Genomic DNA, 24,909 nt, shown 5'->3' with positions numbered 1-24,909 from the left:
AAGATGTTGAAAGGGAGCTTCATTCTGCAAAGCGGCGCCTTCTTCCCTTGTACGTTCCGGTGGTGTAGACGCAGCTTTCCTTTGCTTTGAAAAGCGCGCGAAGAGCTAGGAAGCACCACCACACTCACACTAGCCTCGGTCAGTAGTGGTCACTAGCTACAGTACTGTAGTGAGAGACGAAAAGAGATGCCAACCAAGAGAGAGAGATAGGGAACTGGCTTTGCAAAAGCACAAGCAAAAACTAAAGATCATATCGAGAAAGTGCAAGAGAGAGAGAGAGAGAGGGAGTATATATGCATGGTATGGATACGACTATATACGAACACATATGATACAAATGCACGCTTTCCGATGTACGTGCTCTGTGGGGTTCGCCGCCAGCCGGGCCCAACGACGAAGAACATGCATGCATGCATGTCTCTTTACATTTTTTTTTCGCTTTAGTTTCCTTTTGATTTTGAGGAAGCGGTGCGTACGGTAGGGTTGGAGCGATCCAAACTTGCAAGCCCCATCTTTGCGCATCTCATCACTCTCGCATTGCTTTTACATGCTGTGTCCTTTAGCATCAACTACACTTTTTATTAACCTTTGTTTGTTTATGGAACGACACTTTGGATTTAACTACGGGACATTTTTAGCTGTAACTCAACTACGTACAAGGGGTGTTTCTAGCTCGATCTTTACAGTTATTGTTGTCCCCGTAAGTTCTTGGATTGGATATGTTGGTAGCGATGGAATGCACAGGGCCCTCACAAGAATTTTATGTGTTGAGACAACGACGACGACGGCCACGATTTCAAATATAGATGTCGTCGATCGTTTTCACTTTTCACACATGCATGCACTAGTTATGAATTCTACTAATAAGCTAGTTTGGTTTTTGGATCACTGTATTTGTCTCGCCTTTTCCTTTTCGAGACTAGCATGCATGCATATGCTTGTCTTGTTCGTGGCGCTTTTACAAACTACAGAAGTAGCAAACGCTTCCCAAGATTCCTTTTTGTTTTGTTTGAGCTCTCCACAACATTTTGGCGTGTGTGCATGCATAATAAGATGGTGAACGAACTAGTCATTATGCAACCATGTGACGCTGTTGCGTTGGAAACTTCCTAGCTAGCAGAGAGGCCGGGAAAAGGGTGAAAATAAAAGGTGCATGAGCTAGCTAATCTGCCATGCATTTTTCTTTTGGTAAATCAATCAACAACTTTGAACTTCATAATATTACAATGATGGAAACGTCATTTTGTGTTGGGAACAGCTGAATTTTTTTATTGTTTTTTGGATTTAACTACGGGACATTTAATTTAGCTGAATCGAAATACACATGAGTATTTTTGCAAAACTAGCTTGAAAAATCCTTCACCCTGCTTCTGCTCCCAGGCGCGCGGAATTAGGCCTTGTTTAGTTCTGAAAATTTTTGGGAAATCGACACGGTAGTATTTTCGTTTGTATTTGACAAATATTGTCTAATTATAGACTAACTAAGCTTAAAAGATTTGTCTCGTCAATTCCGACCAAACTGTGCAATTAATTTTTATTTTCGTCTATATTTAATACTCCATGTATGCATCTAAAGATTCGATGTGACGGAGAATGTGAAAAATTTTGTAAAATTTTCTGGAAACTAAACGAAGCCTAACAAAAGAAAGACCTCTCCCCATCCTGGTCCAGGAACAAAACTCGTAGTACAGCTACCGAGGTGAGAGGGACGTACGACTGTCCAAGTGTCCAGTCGGGTCTCCATGGCCTGCATGGGTGCGCGGAATGGGCGGCGGACGAGGCGGCGCTTCGAGAATCATGGATGGATGGATGGATGCGTGGCAAGGCAAGGCAGCTGCTTGCTATCGATTGCCATGACTGAAGAAATTAAACATGCATGCATGCATGCATGCAGAGAGTTGTAGTGGCTGCAATGCAATGATGAAGAATCCCCTCCCCTGCACTGCAGGGCAGCATGCATGCATGTATTGTATGCAATGCAATGCAATGCTCCAGAGTCTAGATGATCCTCCGGCGACCGATCGGCGGCGGCGACCACCAGCAGGCACCACCAACAACCAGGAATTATGGTGCCCATCATCGCCATGCAGCCGGCCCCGGCCGGCCGGCTGCGCGCGCCCAACAGGCGCCACAGCCAACCACCACCCGCGTTCTCCGCGCCGTCCGTCGTCTCGTCCCTGCCTGCCTGCCTGCCTGCCATCGCCGGACCGGAACACAGCACAATGATTCGCCCATGATCACACGCACCAGCAGCAACTACCGTGCTGCAGTACTGGCACCACCACTGTCTCCACTACACTGCCTCTTGCATTGCCCACACCAAGCACTTGCTGGTGGTGTAGGGAGTGCTAGTAGTCCGTAGTTTGCATTGCCTGCGGCATGCAGAGGTGCAGGCCGGCCGGCCATGCCTGCAGCTGACCGGCAGAGCCGCTAGCTAGCGATGCATGCATAGTGGCGTCGCAGGGGGGGTGATATCTGATATGGGTGACAGGGGTGATGAGTAGTGCAGCAGTGGTCGCGGTCGCATACAGATACAGCCGGCCGGCCAGCAGCCAGGGATTATTTGGAGAGACGTGCATGGCGCTTTCTCCGTGCGCTCGAGATTGACTGGCAGGCATGGGCATCAGTGCGCCTGACTGACGGCCGCCGTGACCAGCTGACGCCTCTGGTTTCCTCCACCACTGACCGGCCGCCGGCCACCGCACCGCCATTATCCAGGATCGATCGATCGATCGGGTTCAGAAGCTAGCGGTGAGAAAAAGGTGGCATGATGATGGAGAAACACAAACACTGTGCGTGGCCTTCAGCTCGCCTGATGATCGATCGATGTTACAGCTACCACGGTGGGCCGGGGAACACATGCACAGGAGGACGGACATGTGCTCAGCTCCATCACCCACACCCGGCCAGCCCTCCAATAACTGTTACAGTCTTATATATATATATATATGTTTGGTTGTTAGCCACAATTTGTCATACTTTACCTTAGGCAAGTTTGACTAAGTTGGCAAGTATTTGGTTCATAACTAAGTTTAGGCATGATTCTTTTGGGCTCCACATATCATAGAGTTAAAAAGTGTGGCAAGATTCCTTTAGGCATGGCAAAGTGTGGCAGGGGGATGTTTGGTTGCTAGCCATAGTCTACCACAACTAACTTTAGGTAAGTGTGGCAAGCCACAAAAAGTGTGGCTAGCCCTTCAGATGCCACACTTTATCATGCGCACAGAAATCTTGCCACTCTTTTTAACCCTAAGACATGCCGAGCCCAAAAGAATCATGCCTAAGCTTAGTTGTCAACCAAACACTTGCCAACTTGGTCAAACTTGCGTAAGTTAAAGTGTGGCAAATTGTGGCTAGCAACAAAACAACCCCTCAATTTGCTAGCCACACTTTTTGTGGCTTGCCACACTTGCCTAAAGTTAGTTGTGGTAGATTGTGGCTAGCAACCAAACAACCCCTATATATATACACCCTTTTTTTTCTTCACGCTTGCTACATGGCTCATGTTTCTTAACCACCACGAGATCAAACAAACAATGAGTAATTAAGGACTCACACTGCTGCAGGATTAGGCATTAGCACCGGTCGGGAACGGCCTGTTGCCCCGGTTCCCGAGCCGGTGCTGCCCTTCCGGGACTAAAAGCCCACCCTTTAGTCCCGGTTCGGGGAACCGGGGCACCGGTTGGTAATACCAACCGGTGTTAAAGGGTCCTGCTAGAGCTACCACGTTGCAGGACCCTTACCAACCGGTGTTAAAGGGTTTTTTTTGGTTTACTTCTTCGGTTCTGTTTATTGTTTTTATATAATAATAATAGGTTTTTCAATACATGTTTTTGCTGATACAATAATATATTTATATTACACGCATATTAAGCATATATAAATGAAAATTATAGACTTAGCTTAATAATTAAGCTTTGCCTATAATAAAATGAATAGGCCACATCAAAAATTAAATAGATATGTAAAAAACTTTATATATATATAGTTCTATATGTACAAAATTCGTAACACATATATACATAGAGTTTTTTCTCCCAATGTCTACAAACGATACAAATGATCATCATTGTTTGGAATAAGAGTTTCGTTGCCGTTGAAGTGAAACTCGCCGTTTGGATTGATCACTTGCTCGCGGAGAAATCCTACTATCGTCTCTTGGATAGCTTTGATTCGGTCTTTTTGTATGACCTTTTCCCTCAACCATTCCGTCTTTAATTTGAAATAAATAAAAAAGGTATTAGTTATCTAAGTTATTCAATATAATTCAGGAGATAATGAAAAGAGACATGTAACGTACTCTGAGCGTCTCTGTGGGTGTTTGATTGACTTGTGCCATCATGAATTTGCACACGTAATATGCACATAGATTGTTTCCTCCTTCTTGTCTTAAACACCACTGTACGATATATATATATATATATAATATATATATATATATATATATAATATTCACGACCATGACAATAAGAAGGCTAAAAGTTAGCGAAAGTTTGCTAGCTTTACATCCACTGAGATGTTCACGGTCAATGAATCTTTTCCAAACCCTACACACAGCCATTGTGGATCGTGAACTAATAATTACAGAGTCATATTATGATATTCTTCTAGCTGAGATCGACATTACGTACCTTTGAATAATGTTTACCGTTTGTTGATAATTTTCTTGTGGTTTTCTCATTGAGTCAAAGATTATCAACCGGTTCTTGGGAATTTCAATGACCATGAGTATCCAGTGAAAGCTGTTTACACACACATATATATAGTCAGGCCTATATATAACTATATAAAACTTGTCTCGAATAATAATTATTAAAATAAAATATGCATGCACTTAATAACTATATAACTCACTCGAAGTTGAAAGGGAAGAGTATTTTTTGTTTTTCTTTTTGGTTCACAAAGAACCTCATAAGATTGGTGCAGACTTCTGTCTCATGAGCTGCTGTCCACACTGCCTGCGGAGCTTTGAAAACAATATAAGGGTCAACGAACCCAATACTATTGTCATTTCTGATTCTGAGCTCTCTCATTTGGTGCCTGCATATATACATACAAATCCAAAGTGTGTAAGGATTATATACATGTAATTAAAGAAGTTAGAAGTATAATAAAAAGAAAAATATACTTACAGACAAAAGCAGCTGACAAGAGATTTGTCGAGAGCGTAGAGGTGACATAATTGGTGCAATTCTTCGAACTGCACGTATATGAGGTCATCTCCATGGAAGTAGTGATGTTGTCTAATACGAACAGAAATCCAATTCTCTCCCCTTTATGCCTCAATGCACCATTTGTTTATTGCAAACATTTGTGTGCCGAGCTCAGGTAAACGTTGAGGGTCGAATAGACTTCTGCCTGGTTCATATCTTGCCCTCCATTGATCAACTACCTCAGCTTTTTTAAATGTCTGGCATCCAAGAATGGCGGCAATTTCTTCCATATTTAAACCGCTCTGTCCAAAGTAACGCTCAAGCGAGTCTAGCTCAGACAACGCTAAGGATTTCTTTGGCATCAAGTCTTCATTTGAGCCGTATTGATTTGGCACAATCAAAGGGGGCACCAGTTTTGATACTTCTCCGAGCTATGGGACCTCCTTTCCTACTCTCTTTCTAGGCTATGAAGACTTGACCAGAGACCGCTCATAGTCCGAAAGTGCTGGCTTTTTCTGAGCTTCGCGTTGCTTCTTTTGCTGGTGCACCACCTTCTGCCTCAGTTCCGATGGCTTTACATAAAAGTATGGCTTTCCTGGGTTTAGCCATTTTTTTCTATCCTCCTTCAATTTATCAAAAAATTGTTTCACCTTAGCTTTGGATGCAGCAATTACCTCCTCTTCACTCTTTTCGTAAGGTAATTTTTCTAGCGTCTTAGCTCTCTTTGCTGAGGCAGCCTTCTTTGGAGGTGGGACCGATGACTTCGGTCGTTCTTAGGCGGACCGCTTCTGACTACCTCGCTTTGGAGGTGAGGGGACCCACCGTGCACTCTTTGGAGAGGGCGGTGCAGGCGGTGGAGGTGGTGGGGCCGATCTTTTCGGCGTCGGAGAACGGGGTGGAGGAGTTGGAGACCTCGGTGGAGGAGGTGGAGACTGTGGTGGAGGCGGTGGTGGGGTCGGTGTGGCCGCCGCAGGTGTTGGAGGAGATCCAGCATTGTCACCATCCGAAGCACTATGATGCGCTGGGGAGAGAACTGGACTTAGGTTGGAGGAGTCCCTGCAAAGAAAACAATTACAAGTTTTGTGAGCAAACTTTTTTTAATTTCAATACATAATAAATAATATAAGAAGTAAAATCACACACAAAACTATGTTGAGGAATAATTATGAAGCGCTTGCGCCAACAAATAAATGTCTTCTCAGCTTCACCTAAGGTCTTCTCTCCGTCTCCCCCTTCTATGTCTAGAGGCACATTGCCACAACCTTTCTCAACCCTATCAACCGAGACGCTAGCATATCCACCAGGTACTGGTCGATTATGGATTTTTGGAGTTCTCGTTCGGTCGATAGGGTTGACAACAGCGATAGCCACCTTTTTTGTTGCATTCCCATCTGGTATATGCAGCTCACAGGTAGTAAAAGCCTCTGTGACATCATCCACGGGGAAGTGTAGCTTCGTGTCATCCTGAATGGTTGGTACTTCCGTGGATGTGCAGCTGCTTTTCAACTGGCCTGGGGGGCTAACGTTGACCTCAGGCTGTGATGTACCTTGCCCTTTCGATATTTGACTAAGTGCTGCTTGCACTTACCTTTGAATCTCCGCCTGCATCCATTCTTCACGAGCTTTCTCGCGCTCTTCTGACTACAGAACAAAAGCTTCCAGGCGGCGGATCCGCTCTGCCTCCTCATCCTTCTTTCTCTGGCGGCTTCTGTAGGTATCTTGATCGGCTTGGAATGATTGCAGCCACGGAACTGCCCCATAGCCTCTCGTACGCCCACCGTGCTCAGGATTTTTAAGCGCATAGGTGAGTTCATCCTTCTCCCTGTTAGGCCTGAACTCACCAGACTGAACCGCCTCTCGTGCACGGACTAGTCTCTCTGCTGCTCTAGAGATTTCTTGGCCCCAAACTAGCGCCCCGGTGTCTAGGTCCACGCTTCCCCCATGACCGTAGAACCAATGCTTGGAGCGCTCGCTCCAATTCTTTGCTATTGTCTCGGGTGTGACCCCCCTAGCAAGCATCTCCTGTTCCATTCGGTCCCACTTGGGAATAGCACTCTTATAACCACCTGATCCCATATGATGGTGGTATGTCTTTTTACTTGCATTCCCTTTGTTTCTAATGGCTCGTTCCTCGCCCTCTTCTGATGGTTTGTACTGCACGAAGTCATCCCAGAAGGCCCTCAGCTTTACGTATTGCTTGAGATTGAAATTTGGAGTCTCGTTTTTCTTGACAAATTTATTGTACAAAGTCTTCTTCCAATTCTGGAACAGTACCGCCATCTTCTTCATAGTCCAGTCATAAATTCGCACCTTCAACTCTTCATCGTTGGTGTCGAAGGTGAAAACGTCTGTGACGGCTTTCCAAACTAACTCCTTGTCACGATCAGAGACAAAACTATCTCAGGAGCACCTCGCTTCTCTCTCTATTCACGAGCACTGATCGGTATTTGATCTCTCACAAGGTATCCACAGTGACTAACATATTTATTTGCATGTTCACCAAGTGGTCTGCCTGTAGCTATCTCAAACTCGGAGATTACATAGCGGCCGTCCAACGGCTTCTTTGGCCCTCGTGGAGGTATGCTTCTCCCTGTAGAGGTCGATTCAGAAGGCTACACGTAGATATAGAAACAAAAATACTAAATTAATAACCAAGTAAGTCTAAAACCTAATGTAAGAGATACATTATATATGTTTACATTTACATACCTCGCCGGTATTTCCTTTTTGTTGCACGGACAAGTTGTTGCTCAGGCGCATTGCCCTGTTGCTCAGGGGCATTGCCCTCTTGTTGCTTAGTCGGATTGCCTTGCATGATCTCATTATAATCAATAAAGTACTGACTACCGTCGTCGATCATATTTTGAATGGCATCTTCCATATATTCAGGATCATTGTGAGGACGGTCGGCGTCTGCAACCATATATATATATATATATATATATATATATATATATCGTACAGTGGTGTTTAAGACAAGAAGGAGGAAACAATCTATGTGCATATTACGTGTGCAAATTCATGATGGCACAGTCAATTAAACACGAACAATAACACTAGAATAATATAAGTGCTAGAGTGCTCCAAACTAAAAAATAATACTAAAAAAATAATACGGACAATAACACTAGAATAATATACTAGCACAATATATTTCATAACAATTCAAAACACTACAATTCATAATATACTAAAAAGTCTTTTAAGCCAAGTAATATACTAGAATAATATACTAAAAAATAATACTAAAAAATAATACTAGAATAATAGTATAAACAATAATAGTATATGTTTTAAGCCAAGTAATACACTTGCACCTAGAATAATGTACTAAAAAAATTAATACTACAAAATGATACAAGAATAATATAAGTGCTAGAGTGCTCCAAACTAAAAAATAATACTTAAAAAAATAATACGGACAATAACACTAGAATAATATACTAGCACAATATATTTCATAACAATTGAAAACACTACAATTCATAATATACTAGAATAACATACTAAAAAGTCTTTTAAGCCAAGTAATATACTAGAATAATATATAAAAAATAATACTATAATAATAGTATAAACAATAATAGTATATGTTTTAAGCCAAGTAATACACTTGCACCTAGAATAATGTACTAAAAAAATTAATACTACTACAAAATGATACAAGAATAATATAAGTGCATATATATACATAATGATACAAAATAATAGTATATAAACTATTGGTATAAAATATAAGTGCATATATAATGATACCAAATAATAGTACATAAGTGCATATAAAATAATAGTATATATACATAATAATACAAAATAATAGTATAAAATAATGATACAAGAACAAAATGATACAAGATTAATAGTATATATATATATATATATAAGATATATATATATATATATAACATATTATTCATCGAAACTGTTGGTATTCATATATATATATATAATTCATATATACAATTTTAGTCTATATATACAAACTGTTGGCATTCATGCATATATATAGATCGATGAATATACGTAGGATCGTGGCGGGGAGTTCGTCGAAGGAGATGGCCAGTGGCCTGCGGCCGGCTCTGGTGGAGATAGCCGCTGCGGCGGCGCTGGAGATGAACGGCGGCGCTGGGGAGACGAACGGGCGGCGCTGGAGATGGCGGCGGCGGCGCCGGAGACGAACGACGGCGCTGGGTAGACGAACGGGCGGCGCTGGACGGCGGCGGCGGAGCTCTCTGCTCGACGAAGACGAAGACGAAGGCAACTGCCCAGATCCAGGGCACCTGGGGCTTATATAGGGGCGGACCCTTTAGCACCGGTCCGTGGCTGGAACCGGTGCTAAAGGGTCTTTAACACCGGCTGGTAACACGCGTCGGTGTTAAAGGGTGACCCTTTAACACCGGCGCGTGTTACCAGCCGGTGCTAAAGGGTCCTTCCAGCAACGGACCGGTGCTAAAGGGACCTGCGCGCGCTAAGGTGGGCTCTTGAAATTTTCAGGACCCTTTAGCACCGGTTCCCACTATGGGCCGGTGCTAAAGGCCCTGTTTTTTAGTTTAGGGTTTTTCAATTGTTTATATATACAGTTTATATTATAAACTGTATAGTAAATTAAATATTTTGCATAATATTTTTTAAACAGTGACATATATTGTAATTTTTTTAATGTACACATGAAAAATTTTAACCTTAAATATCTTACTGTATTTTTATAATTTGCAATGATTTTGTAAGAAATGTTTACTATTTTGTTAATGCAAAAATATATTATTCCAATAAATTTACAAAAACTATATCCAATCAACTGGAAATCTATTTTCACATCATATTGACGTTAAACTTTTTATTTTTGTTATTTATTACTCGGAATGCTAGTAGGGTATTGTTTTCATCAAATAAAAAATCTATTTATCATATACAAATATATATCTTGATGAACACACCCTTTGACCGAACCCTAAATTGTCCCAAATGGAAAAGTCATGAATACAAAGTTTGTTACACTCATCAAGTTCTACATTTTGTCTAATGGTCAACTTTTCTTTTGGAAAAGTTTGAACCACTAAATTTTGAATTTTCAGAGAATTCATAGCCACGCAGCGGTTTTGGAACCCTAGATTATCTCGAATGGAAAAGTCATGAATACCAATATTGTTCCACTCATCAAAATCTACATTTAATATATAGACCACTTTTGCATTTGACAAAGTTTTAGGAAGGTGTAGTTGAAAATCTACAGTTGACACATATAGTTTCATATAGTTTGTGTGAGATTCAAGAATTGGTGGGTATTGTTAACTTAAACTTTCTCAAATGGAAAAGTTGTGTATATAAAAAGTTTAGATCTTGATGATATCTAACAACTTGGTATTCAAAATTTTTTCATTTTAAGTAATTTAGTTTGTCATTAGACCAAGTTTGACCAAAACACTCTTTGACTGAACTCTAGATGGTCCCAAATGGAAAAGTTATGAATACAAAGTTTGTTACACTCATCAAAATTCACAATTCTCAAATATAGTTTCATACAAAGTTTGTTACAACACATACTATTAAACATGACTTTATGTTAAGTCGACACAATAGTGAACTTCTTGACGTATGACCCTCGGTTATGATCCTGCCGTAACCATGGAGTATCCTCATTGTTTAACAGAATGCTTGGGTCTTTATTGACTATGAAGGGCGGAATTCGATCATCCCTTTCGTAATCGCCTGACATGTCTGACTTGTCCTCAATTCTGACAATGTTTCTTTTCCCAGAAAGGACAATGTGGCGCTTTGGCTCATTGATGATTGAGTGGTCATCATTTTTTCCTCTCTTTGGTTTCGTAGACATATCTTTGACATAGAACACCTGACTCACGTCTGCAGCAAGGACGAATGGTTCGTCTTTCAACCCACTATTGTTAAGGTCCACGGTTGTCATCTCATACTCCTTGTCGACTGTTACCCCACCTCCAGTCATCTTCACCCATTGGCACCGGAACAAAGGAACTTTAAAATTAGCTGCATATACTAGTTCCCATATGTCTTCTATGCGTCCATAATATGTTTGTCTGTTCCCATTTGGATCCGTGGCATCCACGCGTACACCACTATTTTGGTTGGTGCTCCTTTTATCTTGGCCAACTGTGTAAAATGTGTTACCATTTATCTCGTACCCTTTGTACGTGAGGACATGCCATGATGGTTGCCTGGCCAACAAATAAAGCTGCTCATCAATGTTTTCATCACCTTGACATTTTTTGCGCAACCAATCGCCAAAAGTTTTCATGTGCTGACGCATTATCCAAGCTTCATTCTTCCCGGGCCACTGGGACCGTAGGAAATCTTTGTGTACCTCAACATATGGTTCCATCAATGAGGAGTTCTGGAGAACTGTGTAGTGTGCTTTATTAAAGTAATCGTCTCCCGTACCAATATATGTTTTCTTCCCAAGTGTTCCCTTTCCGCTGAGTCTGCCCTCGTGTCGAGATTCAGGAATGCCAATTGGGTCAAGGTCTGGAATAAAGTCAACACAGAACTCTATGACCTCCTCTGTTCCGTAGCCCTTGGCAATGCTTCCTTCTGGCCGAGAACGACTATGGACATATTTCTTTAGGACACCCATGAATCTCTCGAAGGGGAACATGTTGTGTAGGAACACAGGACCGAGAATACGAATCTCTTTGATCAGATGAACTAGGAGGTGTGTCATGATATCGAAGAAGGATGGAGGGAACACCAACTCAAAGCTGACGAGACATTGAACGACATCATTCTGCAGAGTAGCTAGTTGCTCTGGATTGATTGCCTTCTGAGAAATTGCATTGAGGAATGCACATAGCTTTACGGTGGCTAGATGTACGTGTGGAGGTAAAATTCCTCTTAAAACCACCGGCAACAATTGCGTCATTAGAACATGACAGTCATGGGACTTCAAGTTCAGGAATTTCTTCTCTGGCACATTAATTATTCCCTTGATATTGGAGGAGAATCCAGATAGGACCTTGATGCTGCTAAGACATTCAAACATGCTTTCCTTCTCTTCTTTGCTCAGAGTGTAGCTAGCAGGGCTTAAGTAATGACGTCCATTATCTGTCTTTTCTGGATGTAGGTTGTCTCGTTCTTTCATGCGCTGCAAGTCTTGTCGTGCTTCAAGTGAATCCTTAGACTTCCCGTAGACACCCATGAATCCGAGCAAGTTCACACAAAGATTCTTTGTCAGATGCATCACGTCGATCGCGTTGCGGACCTCTAGGACATTCCAGTAAGGTAGCTCCCAAAATATGGATTTCTTCTTCCACATGGGTACGTGCCCTTAGCATCCTTAGGAATAGGTTCGCTACCTCGTCCCTTTCCAAATACCACTTTTATATCCTTGACCATTTCGAGTACATCATCCCCAGTTCGATTGAGAGGTTTGGTCCGGTGGTCTGCCTTGCCTTTAAAATGCTTGCCTTTCTTTCGTACTGGGTGGTTCACAGGAAGAAACCGACGGTGGCCAAGGTACACGACCTTTCGACATTTTTTCAAAAATACACAGTCAAGGTCTTCATAACAATGTGTGCATGCATTATATCCCTTGTTTGACTGGCCTGAAGGATTACTTAGAGCTGGCCAATCATTGATTGTTACAAACAGCAATGCTCGCAGGTCAAAGTGCTCTTGTTTGTACTCATCCCACACGCGAAATCCTAGTTTGCTCCATAAAAGTTGAAGTTCCTCAACTAATGGCCTCAGATAGACATCTATGTCATTGCCAGGTTGCTTCGGTCCTTGGATAAGCACCGGCATCATAATAAACTTCCGCTTCATGCATAGCCATGGAGGAAGGTTGTAGATACATAGAGTAACTGGCCAAGTGCTGTGACTACTGCTCTGCTCACCGAAAGGATTCATACCATCTGTACTTAAGGCGAACCGCAAGTTTCTAGCATCATCTGCAAAATCTGGGAATTCTCTGTCTATCGCTCTCCACTGGGATCCATCGGCAGGGTGTCTCGGCATATTGTCTATCTTACGGTCTTCTTTATGCCACCGCAACAACTTTGCATTGTCCTTATTTCTGAACAGACATTTTAATCGTGGTATTATAGGAGCATACCACATAACCTTGGCAGGAATTTTTTTCCTATGACGTTCTTCACCCTCAACATCGCCAGGATCATCTCGCCTAATCTTATACCGTGATGCCTTACATACTGGACATGCATCCAAATTCTCGTATTCCTCCCCACGGTAGAGGATGCAGTCATTAGGACATGCGTGTATCTTCTGGATTTCTAATCCCAAAGGGCAGACAACCTGTTTTGCTTCATACGTAGTGGTGGGCAATTCGTTGTCTTTCGGAAGCATCTTTTTTATGATCTTCACTAACTGCCCAAATGTCTTGTCAGATGTACCATTCTTTGCCTTCCATTACAGCAATTCCAGTGTGGTACCCAGCTTTTTTTTGCCCCTCTTCAGTGGTGGGATATAGCGATTTCCTGTGGTCCTCTAGCATGCGCTCGAACTTGGCTTTCTCTTTATCACTTTCACATTCTCTTTGTGCATCACGGATGGCATCACCAAAAGCATCATCGCCCCGATCATCTTCTGCCGCTACCTCTTCTTCATTATCTTCCCCCATTGCAACATCATTGAAGCCACCGTACTGAGCAATAATATTGGCATGGTCTAATTCTTCTTCTTCTTCTTCTTCTTCTTCTTCTTCACCTTCATCCATTATAATCCCGCTTTCTCCTTGTTTGGTCCAACAAATATAGTTTGGTACGAAACCAGACTTTAATAAGTGCGAATGAAGAGTTCTTGAGTTAGAATATTCCGTCAAATTCTTGCACACGGCACATGGACAGCACATGAAACCGTCCCTCTTATTTGTCTCGGCCACACTTAAGAAATAGTGCACGCCATTAATGAACTCTTCGGAGCGCCGATCGGCATTATACATCCAATTATGTGTTACCATCTGCATTAAATATAACATATATATTATGAAAACCATGCACACATATAGTTTCTCATCTTATTGCACAACATGTCTAAGATACATAGTTGATTAATTCAGGAAAGCTTGGCTACAACAAATACAATCGCAACTAGCACTAAAAAAATCAAAACTAAAATGCACTTAAGCAACATCATTAGTTCGCGTCCGATCCCAACTATAATAGATAGATCATTCGCTTGATCAACATCATTGAACTCCTTTCGTCGGCTCACTGCCTCACCACCTTCAGCCTCAACCACCTGTGCAAAAGATTTCTTAATGTGTTCAAAGTATTCTTCCTCCCAGTACCAACCTGTACATCCGCCGGTACCGTCCCACTGAAATTAAAAGAGAGAATAAAAAATTTAATTAATATCATTTAAAAAAATATGCACATATATAAGCAAATGTCTGGAAATAACTCACATTACGATCCGGACACTTGTAGAATATACGACCCTTGTTTACTCCTTCTTTCGACACTTTGTACTCCATCACAATCTTCTGCCCACACTTGCCACAAGTAATGAGAGAGAGTTCCGGCCGGTATCGCTTTTGAACCCGTTGAGAGACCGAAGACCCGATCACGGTTGCCATCTACTATCCATACTCAATTTTTAAACAATTATAAATTCCACATTTACTAGTAAACATGTATGATTAAAGAAGAATCTAATAATATCCTTTATTTGTCTAGTTACTTCAACAAATCTTCTAAATTATACAATGGACATTATGTAGTAATAAAAATAAATCAAGTGATATTAACAAACCAATTAATTTGAATTATCCTACTTTCTAAGATCATAAAAAGATACTATAATTCATTCTTGCAAACTACATTAATACTAGGTCAACCATGAAATATGATATATATATATATATATATATGGATACTAATTCATGTGAATGATTCAAAATAACAAAGTGGATTTGAGCTAAAAATGATGAGAACATCACAAGCCAAAAAAATATATGAAAAAGACAAGAAATGCTGAAGTTAGTCACCTCCAAGCACGAAGAGACGATGACGGAGTCGAAGAAGATCAACGATGGACGTCGGAAATGAGGGATAAATGAAGAACAAGCAAGAAGAAGCTCCAAGAACAACAATAGTGCTCTCGGTTTCAAATGGACAGAGGGGAGGAGGGGGCGGGCCTATACACCGGAGCTTTAGCACCGGTTCAGGGCAAAAACCGGTGCTAAAGGGTCACCTTTTAGAACCGGTTTGTGTGCTAAACCGGTGCTAAAGGGTTTGCCTCGGCCCGTGGCACTTGCCGGTGCCAAAGGGGACCCTCAGCACCTGTCAGTAGCCGTTGGGCAGGACTCTTTAGCACCGGTTTGTGTTACAAACCGGTGTTAAAGGGGCCTTTAACCCCGGGCCGCAAAAAAAACGAGGTTTTTGGCCATTTTGAGCATCGACCAATATATTAGTGTCAAGGTGTCATCACGTACAGTATAGCCATCTTGAGACCTCAAGTCATGTTTTTTTCTAGTTCATCTCTTTTGCCGTACACATCGATCAGGGCTTTTATCCATATTCCACGTGAACGACGACGACGTAGGGATCTACTAATGATGGCCGTGAGATGCATGGTGATCTAGCTAATTGCTGCACGCAGTTGACGCTCTAAAACGAGTAGGCCACAGCGGCTCCGGCGCGGTGGCCCGTGCATGGCGCTGGACGGAGGAGCGACCGAGAGTTCTCTCGTCACGTGGTGAACCTGTGGTGGTATCTGGATGCTACACAACCCGACCGGTCCAGCGGTCCTATCCTGTGGCAGTGGCATATATATATACATATATGTGGACGGACCACAATGCCAAAGTCTTCGACGTACGGGCTGCACACAAGACGGCAGCGGCTGATGACCTTGCTTTGTGGATTCATCGGCCGGGTGAGCGAGCGAGCGATGCTGAGGATAGTTAAAACCTAAAGCTTCACAGTTGCTACACCTATATATCTAGCGTAATAACGTAAACATACTATACGTTTTTCAAAGATTAACACCGAGTCAGCAACATATCGGTTGGGGCTACATCATCCGAGATTATACGTGGCCTAGATACACAGCGGATCGAGTTAGGTCTAAACGGCAAGGCTGACTAGCGGAGAGGTAGCAAGAGGTTCGAAAAGCTAGAGGAGAAGAAAAAGAAAGTATAAGGCTTTATCTACTTGGGCTTAACCAGTCGTGATCTCTCATATAAGGTCTTTTTTGGCACAACTTTCATGGACTTTATCTTCCTAGCTGTTCATCTATTATTCAAGTACGATAGCCAAGCCAGTGATGAAGCCCTCAAACCATGGTTTTCACCGGCTACTCCTGTCTCCTAGTCCATTTAAAGTGAAGCTAGCTGCAGCTGTTTTACTACATCCAACAGTGCTCTATATAGTGATGTGTTAAAGAAAACCTAAATAGAGGGGTGTTCATATCATAGTAGGACACTTAGATCGATTTTCAAAGAACGAAAACAAGTTTGGAACTCAGACTACCAAAACCAGACTAGGTTGGTTTTTTTCCAGGTCATCACAAAGCCCCTGCCAATCTCGGCTTGGGCTAGTTTTTATAGTCGGCCTAGCAGCACTACATACAACCAACCTAGGCCGACTTCTCTATGATTTGCAAACTTTGCACAATTTGATACAAATTCATTCAAATTTTGCAACAATGTCGGGTTCATCGACTATTTTGGTCTAAGGGTGATGTATACATCTTTCGTGTTGTTCTAAGGGTGATATATGTACATCAGCCGTCCGATCCTTCAAGTAGCTCTAACGAATGTATACATCGCCCATGTTGAAGCTTATGACGTTGCGTCTTTGTCAAGCACGAAGGGCACCACCTTGGTTTGAAGTACTTAGAGTCCATCTTGTAGCTCTTGGCTTCACCTTTATTTGTACTTTGTAGCAACTCCTACCTCCTCTTCTTGTAGAGGATTGACCTAGACTTTCAACTACAATCGACACATCACTTTCATTTACCAGGACTTGTATGGAGCCAATCGTAATTGATGTGAGTAATCTTTATAAAATACTCCCCTCCATCCAAAAATATATAAGGGATCTAAAGTTCAAAATTTGTATAAAATATAAGGTATTCTCGTTCCTCGGTACTTTTTGGAACGAAATATTGAGATTCTTTGTAAATTTGTGTCATCTAAAATGGACAACCAGGAATTAAGGAAAATAACAACTGAACTATGTAATCATATGTCCTAATTAGTGAGGGAGCAAGGTGGTTTAATGCCGGACTCCTTATTTTGCCATAAAATCGCTTGGACACTTTTGAACCTAACAACGAAATGAGTAGAATATATGTAATGACTATTATCATTGATGGTGATGAGAAGTTTACTGTACGTGAATGTTTAGGATTACCTTTTTAGCACGCCCTGTGAGAAAAATAATATGAAGGCTCCATTGGAGACATGCAATTAGTAATACTAGTAGTCCCTCTGTTTTAATACAAGTTTTTTTTTTTGAAGAAGAAGAAGACTATGTGGGGAGAGGATCTCCACCTGGAAATTTTTATTGCAAAAACGGAGAGTTCAGTTCGATATTTGTCGTCTTTTAGTTGTTGTAAGTCAAATTGTCTTAAAAAATAGATCAGGTTCATAGTGTTCGCAAAAAAAGGAGCAATTAGTTTTACTGTTCACTCTATATTTCAGGACTATTACAAGACGGGGGAAGTATTAGGATGGTGATTAGAATCCAATTTGATAGCTAGATATCATCATAAATTTTTTATGAGAATTTTGTTATGATTTATGGTTTTTTCAAGCGCATCTCGTGAGGATCAGAGCACTACACTGGAGGATCAGAGCACTACACTGGAGCAGAGATAGCCTGGCTTGCGGTGCTTAACTTCAAATCAGTCATTCGGGCTCAAAGACGATCTCCCTTTATTAACTCGCTCAAATCAGCGCATCGATCATGGCCTCCATCCTGCGTACCGGAGCCATGCGCTGCGATGCGATGCGAGGCCCGTGCCGTGCCGTGCCGGCGCTGGCCGCGCCCGCGTCATGGCTTTGCCGAACTGGAGGCGCCGGACCGGGGGCTGCTGCTGCATGCAAAGCGGTCAAGCGATTTGTTTTTGCAGCCGGCGCGCCCCGGCACCAGCGGCCGCTTTATTTATCTCACCTCACCTCCCCTTTGCTTTCCTTTGTTGGCTGGCACTGGCGCTGGCCCCCTGTACGTCCCCGGTGTCCGGTGTCCCAGCCAGCCGGAGCCCGCCGCCTTTGAACGCCCGCTTTAGCCGGGCAGCCGGCCGGCCGGCCCGCGCGCGCCTCTGGCCTTGGCCCTGCAATTGCACCTGCCTCCCACCACCACCTCGTCCGTCGCGGATGGGCACTGGCAGGGTGATATGGAACCTGTCCCTTCCTTGCTCGCCTTCCTCATCACTCACCTTTAGCATCTCTCTTTCGCAGTATTGTTTTCTCTTAGTTTTGGGTTTCAGAGTTATTCGTTGCTTCACCACATGAGTAACTAATCTAAACATATCTGCAACCTATGGTTCGAAATATCTGGGTTTTTTTTTATTTTAATTTATTTTATATTACACCAGCCGCTCCTAACACACGCACACTGTGAATGTGATTAACTAATATCGTTTTACTGTGAATGTGATTCATTGTGACTGCGGCGGGGCGCGTAGCTCCTAGCAAAGCGACAATCCAGGAGGTGCACACATCTCCCCGATCCATTTGTTTTTTTGTGCTCTACACAATCATTACCGAAACTCAACTCATAGGGCCGGGCCAGGCCAGCGGCTCCTGTACGTTGATGGAGACCGGAGTGCATTCCTCTTTTGCTGTCGGGCGCTACGGCAATGCCATCATCATCATCATCATCATAATTCAAACAAGCCTTTTTCCTCCAAATACCCCTCTTATTAGTCTTAACCAATAGCACAGAAAAGATTTGAATGAAAACAACCAAAATGCAAATATACCAAAGGGGACCATGTCCTTGGTTGGAGAATTTCAAAGCTCGAAGAAACTCCCCTGGCACACACACAGTGCATGCCACACCCATCCCATCTCTTTTGCCATGGCTGGTTGCTTCCTTGCCTACAAAAAAAAGCTCCCAACAGTTGCCTTCCCCCTCTCCTCCTCCCAAAGAAAAGCAAAGCAAAAAGGAAGGAGATGAGGAGAATCACACCACTGAAAACCAGAGACCTAGCACAGCAGAGCAGAGCAATGCCAATTCACTAGCTAGATAGCAGATCATCAGAGTACTAGTACTGCTGCTGCTCTAGAGTGAGTTGTGAGTGGAGTCTACTCTCGACACCCTTCACCCACACGCCATATATATCTCAAAAGACAGGCCCCTCCTCCTCCTCCTCCTCCATGGCTCCATGCCACGGCGAGCGAACGAGAACGAACGAACATATTCCCCTCGATCGCCCCTGACACTATCCATCATCTTCCACCTCCCAGCTTCACTCTCAAGCCTCCACTCCATCTTCTTGTGAAGCTTCTCAAGATTCTCGCACGCCTTTACCCCCTCCTCCTCGTCCTCTCTCTCTCTCTCTCTGCCCAGCTTACTAATTAAACGACACCTCCAATGCCGGCGCCAATGGCGGCAGCTCAACTCATCCTCTAGCTAGTCTCCCCTGAACAGCAATTCGAAAATCCCAGAGACAAACCCAAGAAACATTCCACGCACCCTGATCAATGAGGCCCTCGCCACCTCTGCTCCTGCTCGCGTTCCTGCATTTCGCGCTCCTGTCCACCACCAATGCCGCCGATGGCAATGGGACCGGGACCGGGACCGGCGACCTGCTGCGCGGCGACGCGATGGCGCTGCTGGCGCTCAAGGCGGCGCTGGGCTGCCGCCCGGGCGCGCTGCGGTCGTGGTCGGCGGCCAATGCCGGGTCCGTGTGCTCCTGGACGGGCGTCCGGTGCGGCGCGGCCGGGCGCGTGGTCGCCGTCGACATCGCCAACATGAACGTGTCCACCGCCGCGGCGCCCGTGTCGGTCCGGGTGCCACCGGGACTCACCGCGCTCGAGACGCTCTCGCTGGCCGGGAACGCCATCGTGGGCGCGGTCACCATCGCGTCGCCGCTCCCGGCGCTGCGCCACGTCAACGTGTCGGGCAACCAGCTGAGCGGCGGGCTCGACGACGACGGCTGGGACTTGGCGTCGCTCCCGGCGCTCGAGGTGCTGGACGCCTACGACAACAACTTCTCGTCGCCGCTCCCGCTCGGCGTCGCGGGGCTCCCGAGGCTCCGGTACCTGGACCTCGGCGGGAACTACTTCACGGGGGAGATCCCGGCGGCGTACGGCGCGATGCCCGCGGTGGAGTACCTGTCCCTCAACGGCAACAACCTGCAGGGCCGGATCCCGCCGGAGCTCGGCAACCTCACCACGCTCCGGGAGCTCTACCTGGGCTACTACAACGTGTTCGACGGCGGCATCCCTCCGGCGCTGGGACGGCTGCGCGGCCTCACCGTGCTGGACGTCTCCAACTGCGGCCTCACGGGGCGGGTGCCCGCGGAGCTCGGCGCGCTCGCGTCGCTCGACACGCTCTTCCTCCACACCAACCAGCTGTCCGGCGCCATCCCGCCGGAGCTCGGCAACCTCACGTCGCTCACCGCGCTGGACCTCTCCAACAACGCGCTCACCGGCGAGGTCCCCCGGTCGCTGGCGTCGCTCACGTCGCTCAGGCTGCTCAACCTGTTCCTGAACCGGCTCCACGGCCCGGTCCCCGACTTCATCGCCGCGCTGCCGCGCCTGGAGACGGTGCAGCTGTTCATGAACAACCTGACCGGCCGCGTCCCCGGGGGGCTCGGCGCCACCGCGCCGCTCCGGCTCGTCGACCTCTCCTCGAACCGCCTCACCGGCGTCATCCCGGAGACGCTGTGCGCGTCGGGGCAGCTCCACACGGCCATCCTCATGAACAATTTCCTCTTCGGCCCCATCCCGGGGTCGCTGGGGTCGTGCACCAGCCTCACCCGTGTCCGGCTCGGCCAGAACTACCTCAACGGCAGCATCCCCGCCGGGCTGCTCTACCTGCCGCGGATCGCCCTGCTGGAGCTCCACAACAACCTGCTCTCCGGCGCCGTGCCGTCGAACCCGAGCGCCGCCAGTTCGTCGTCGCAGCTGGCGCAGCTCAACCTGTCCAACAACCTGCTGTCGGGCCCGCTGCCGAGCACGCTGGCCAACCTCACCGCGCTGCAGACGCTGCTCGCGAGCAACAACCGCATCGGCGGCGCCGTGCCGCCGGAGCTCGGGGAGCTCCGTCGCCTCGTGAAGCTGGACCTCAGCGGCAACCAGCTGTCGGGCCCGATCCCGGGGGCGGCCGTCGCGCAGTGCGGCGAGCTGACGTACCTGGACCTCAGCAGGAACAACCTGTCGAGCGCGATCCCCGAGGCGATCGCGGGCATCCGGGTGCTGAACTACCTGAACCTGTCGCGGAACGCGCTGGAGGACGCGATCCCGGCGGCGATCGGCGCCATGAGCAGCCTGACGGCGGCGGACTTCTCGTACAACGACCTGTCCGGGGAGCTCCCGGACACGGGGCAGCTCGGGTACCTGAACGCGACGGCGTTCGCGGGGAACCCGAGGCTGTGCGGCCCGGTGGTGAGCCGGCCGTGCAGCTACACAGCAGCAGCAACAGGAGTAAGCGGCGGCGTCGCGGGTGGCGTCACGACGACGACGACGCGGCGCGGCGGCGGGGAGCTGAAGCTGGTGCTGGCGCTGGGCCTGCTGGCGTGCTCCGTGGCGTTCGCCGCGGCGGCCGTGGTCCGCGCGCGGTCGTTCCGCGCGGACGGCGAAGGGAATAATAGGTGGCGGTTCACGGCGTTCCACAAGGTGGACTTCGGCGTCGCGGAGGTGATCGAGTGCATGAAGGACGGCAACGTGGTGGGCCGCGGCGGCGCCGGCGTGGTGTACGCGGGGCGCACCCGGTCGGGCGGCGCCATCGCGGTGAAGCGCCTTCAGGGTGGCGGCGGCGGCGGCGGCGGCGACCGCGGGTTCAAAGCGGAGGTCCGGACGCTGGGCAGCATCCGTCACCGGAACATCGTGCGGCTGCTGGCCTTCTGCACGAACCGGGACGCGAACGTGCTGGTGTACGAGTACATGGGCGGCGGCAGCCTCGGCGAGGTGCTCCACGGCCACGGCAAGGGCAAGCAGCGCGGCGGCGCGCCGTCGTTCCTGGCGTGGGAGCGGCGGTACCGGATCGCGCTGGAGGCGGCGCGCGGGCTGTGCTACCTCCACCACGACTGCACCCCGATGATCGTCCACCGCGACGTCAAGTCCAACAACATCCTCCTCGGCGACAACCTCGAGGCTCGCGTCGCCGACTTCGGCCTCGCCAAGTTCCTCCGCGGATCCGGCGCCGCCACCGACGAGTGCATGTCCGCCGTCGCTGGATCCTACGGCTACATCGCCCCTGGTACGTCCGTCTCTGCTCATCGTAGTCATACAATACATGCATGAGGTGTCGTCAATCAGACGGTTAGGATTTGGTTGATCAGTTTACCAGCATGTGCTATCCTATACTACTACAGTAGTAGTAGGTTGTCGCGTTGCACGGTAGGAGGAGCAGTGTAAGGCCGCGGCCGTACGTGGCACGACGGGTTGTCGTCCCTGGGGGGGATGGGGAAATTGGGGCGTTAAGGCGTAGGACCCAGGGCTCAGGGAGAAGTCAATGGTGTGGGGGGGGTGGTGTCAGCAAGCGAACGTGTCAATGGTCAATCGGGACGGGGACGGGACGCGACAGTGGCGCCACAAGCGCTGTCTTGCCTCCGCGCCGGCCGGCACGTCTCTACTGTACATACACCGTAGTAGGGACACATGAGCACAGTGCCGTGAGTCTGTGACTGTGACCTTGGCAGCAGTACGTACGTACACTGCCACGTACCAACGTAGTAGACCCAAGTTGAATAGCCTGCGTACATAATAATAATCCATTTTATTTTTGTCACGAAAAGATGGAGGAAATGTTGTGAAGAAATGATTGAGCCATTATGAAATGGCAAGATCTGGGGTTATATGGCTCCTTGACACTCTAGTCCACACCCTGACACCTGACCCCCGGGGGGCTGCCGCTGCAGGGCACACATACACGTACGAGTACAGTACGTACTACGCGCACACATATTTATAGGAGTACCTAAGCAGCAGCCACGTCAGCACTGAGGGGTGGGGCCCGAACATCGAAAGCGGCCAAAAAGAGGTCCTCTGGGCAGACTCGGGCTCTCGGGCCCAACCGGGCGTCCGCACTCGATCGCCCAATAATTCCCGGCGCGGGCCCCACACAGCGACGATGGTGACTGGACGATGCGGGGGCGTGGGCCCGGTGGGCCTCCTCCGCGGCGGCGTTGTTGGCTCTTGGCCGTTCCCAGCATGACCCTCATGCATGCACGCACGCGGTGCCGATGCGCCCCCCCCCCCCACGGCACGGCAGGGCAGCCCCCTCGGACGCCGCGGCGGTCCCGGCGGCCGGCCGGCGTGCAGGGTCGGGTCGGGCCGGGCCGGGCGCGCGGCGGGGATCCCGTGTCCGTGTACCACCGCTGGTGTACTGTACTACGTACTGTTGGCAGGGGGGACTGGCACGTCAAACAGGCGGGCCGGCCGTGGCCGGGCATGGTCTGATCGGGTCAGCTGAGGCCAGGGCCTGGGCCAGAGAGGCGATGATGGATAGGCCAGTCCAGAGAGGCGCAGAGGAGCAGCATCGGGCTTGGCACCAAACTCCAAAGGCCATCAATGGCTAAAGGCCGCGCGCCTGAGGAGGAACGCAGCTGCGTTGCATGTCCTCCCCTGCCATGGTGGTGCGCGCGGTCCAGATGTCAGATGTCTTTCTTTCTTTTGGCCACCCACCCACCCACCCACACCCAGCATCGATTCGAAAATTGGAGGGTAGACACATACATACGCTGTCACGCTCTCAGTACGTACAGCATCTGAGACGCGTCCCGTGTAGTATGTACTGTACTGTACGTAGCCGCGAGAGATCCGGCTGGCTGGCCAAAAACAATGGTCCCTTTCCTTACCCGCTGCTGTATCTGTATCTGTATCTTTGACCAGCACACAAAAAGGCCTCGTCGTCCGGGTCCGGCGGTCCTCCTCCGCCGCCCCCGGATCGACGGACCGCGCGCATGCATGGGGCTTCGCCAAAGCGGGGCGTGCTCCTGCCTGCCTGCCTCATGCAATGCAACGTCCGTCCGTCGTCGGCAAAGGGAGACGACGGGCCAAGCATGCATGCTTTTTCCAACACTGTTAATGCTTGTGCAGCAGTCACCAACTTTTTTTTTTTACCCATCTTTTCTTTTTGGTAACAGTGACATTCGCTCTTCGATACATACACTAGTTTATTTTTTTCCCGGTTCGTTCATGCGTGCGTGCTCAAAGATACGATTTGGCTGGGATATTGTAGTATCGCCAGGGCATGGGCACGCGTATTAGACAAAGGTTAATTAATTACCCTCCTTCTTGATCCGGATCGGACGACGAATTTTCCTTGGATTTGGCGAAGGTTTAGTTGGGCCATTGTTTTGGGGAAAGATTCCAATGGATTTGACGCTGCTCTCCTCGGCATTCCTCCTGGGATTCGTTGCCCCGTTATAGCTGCGTCTTGTCCTCAATGCACAGGGACCAGGAGTAGTAGCCAGTTTATGCACTATTCAAAATTCATCATGCGAATCTAAGCATGCACTCGTGTTTTAAAAAAACAGCACGTAGCTAGATACACTTGGATTTGGATCCCTGCTTTTAACACGTACTAGTAGTACGTAGTAGTATACGATCATGTTACTATTGCTTTTAATGACCTGCTTATATATA

General features: G+C 47.3%; 1 protein-coding gene across 1 annotated transcript in view; it reads left to right on the top strand.

Moving 5' to 3' along the window:
* The window catches only part of LOC8071559 (leucine-rich repeat receptor-like serine/threonine-protein kinase BAM1), a 7,157-nt gene continuing 1,307 nt past the window's right edge, over positions 19,060-24,909 (top strand). Inside the window, exon 1 of the mRNA XM_002450543.2 lies at positions 19,060-22,519. Coding sequence (XP_002450588.1) covers positions 19,798-22,519 — 2,722 coding nt within the window. The 5' untranslated portion in view covers positions 19,060-19,797. The remainder of the gene's footprint in view (positions 22,520-24,909) is intronic.

The sequence above is a fragment of the Sorghum bicolor genome, chromosome 5 (genome assembly GCF_000003195.3).
Source record: "Sorghum bicolor cultivar BTx623 chromosome 5, Sorghum_bicolor_NCBIv3, whole genome shotgun sequence".
NCBI lineage: Eukaryota > Viridiplantae > Streptophyta > Magnoliopsida > Poales > Poaceae > Sorghum > Sorghum bicolor.
The sequence above is the reverse complement of the archived record's forward strand: the minus strand, read 5'-3'. Positions and strand labels throughout refer to the sequence as shown.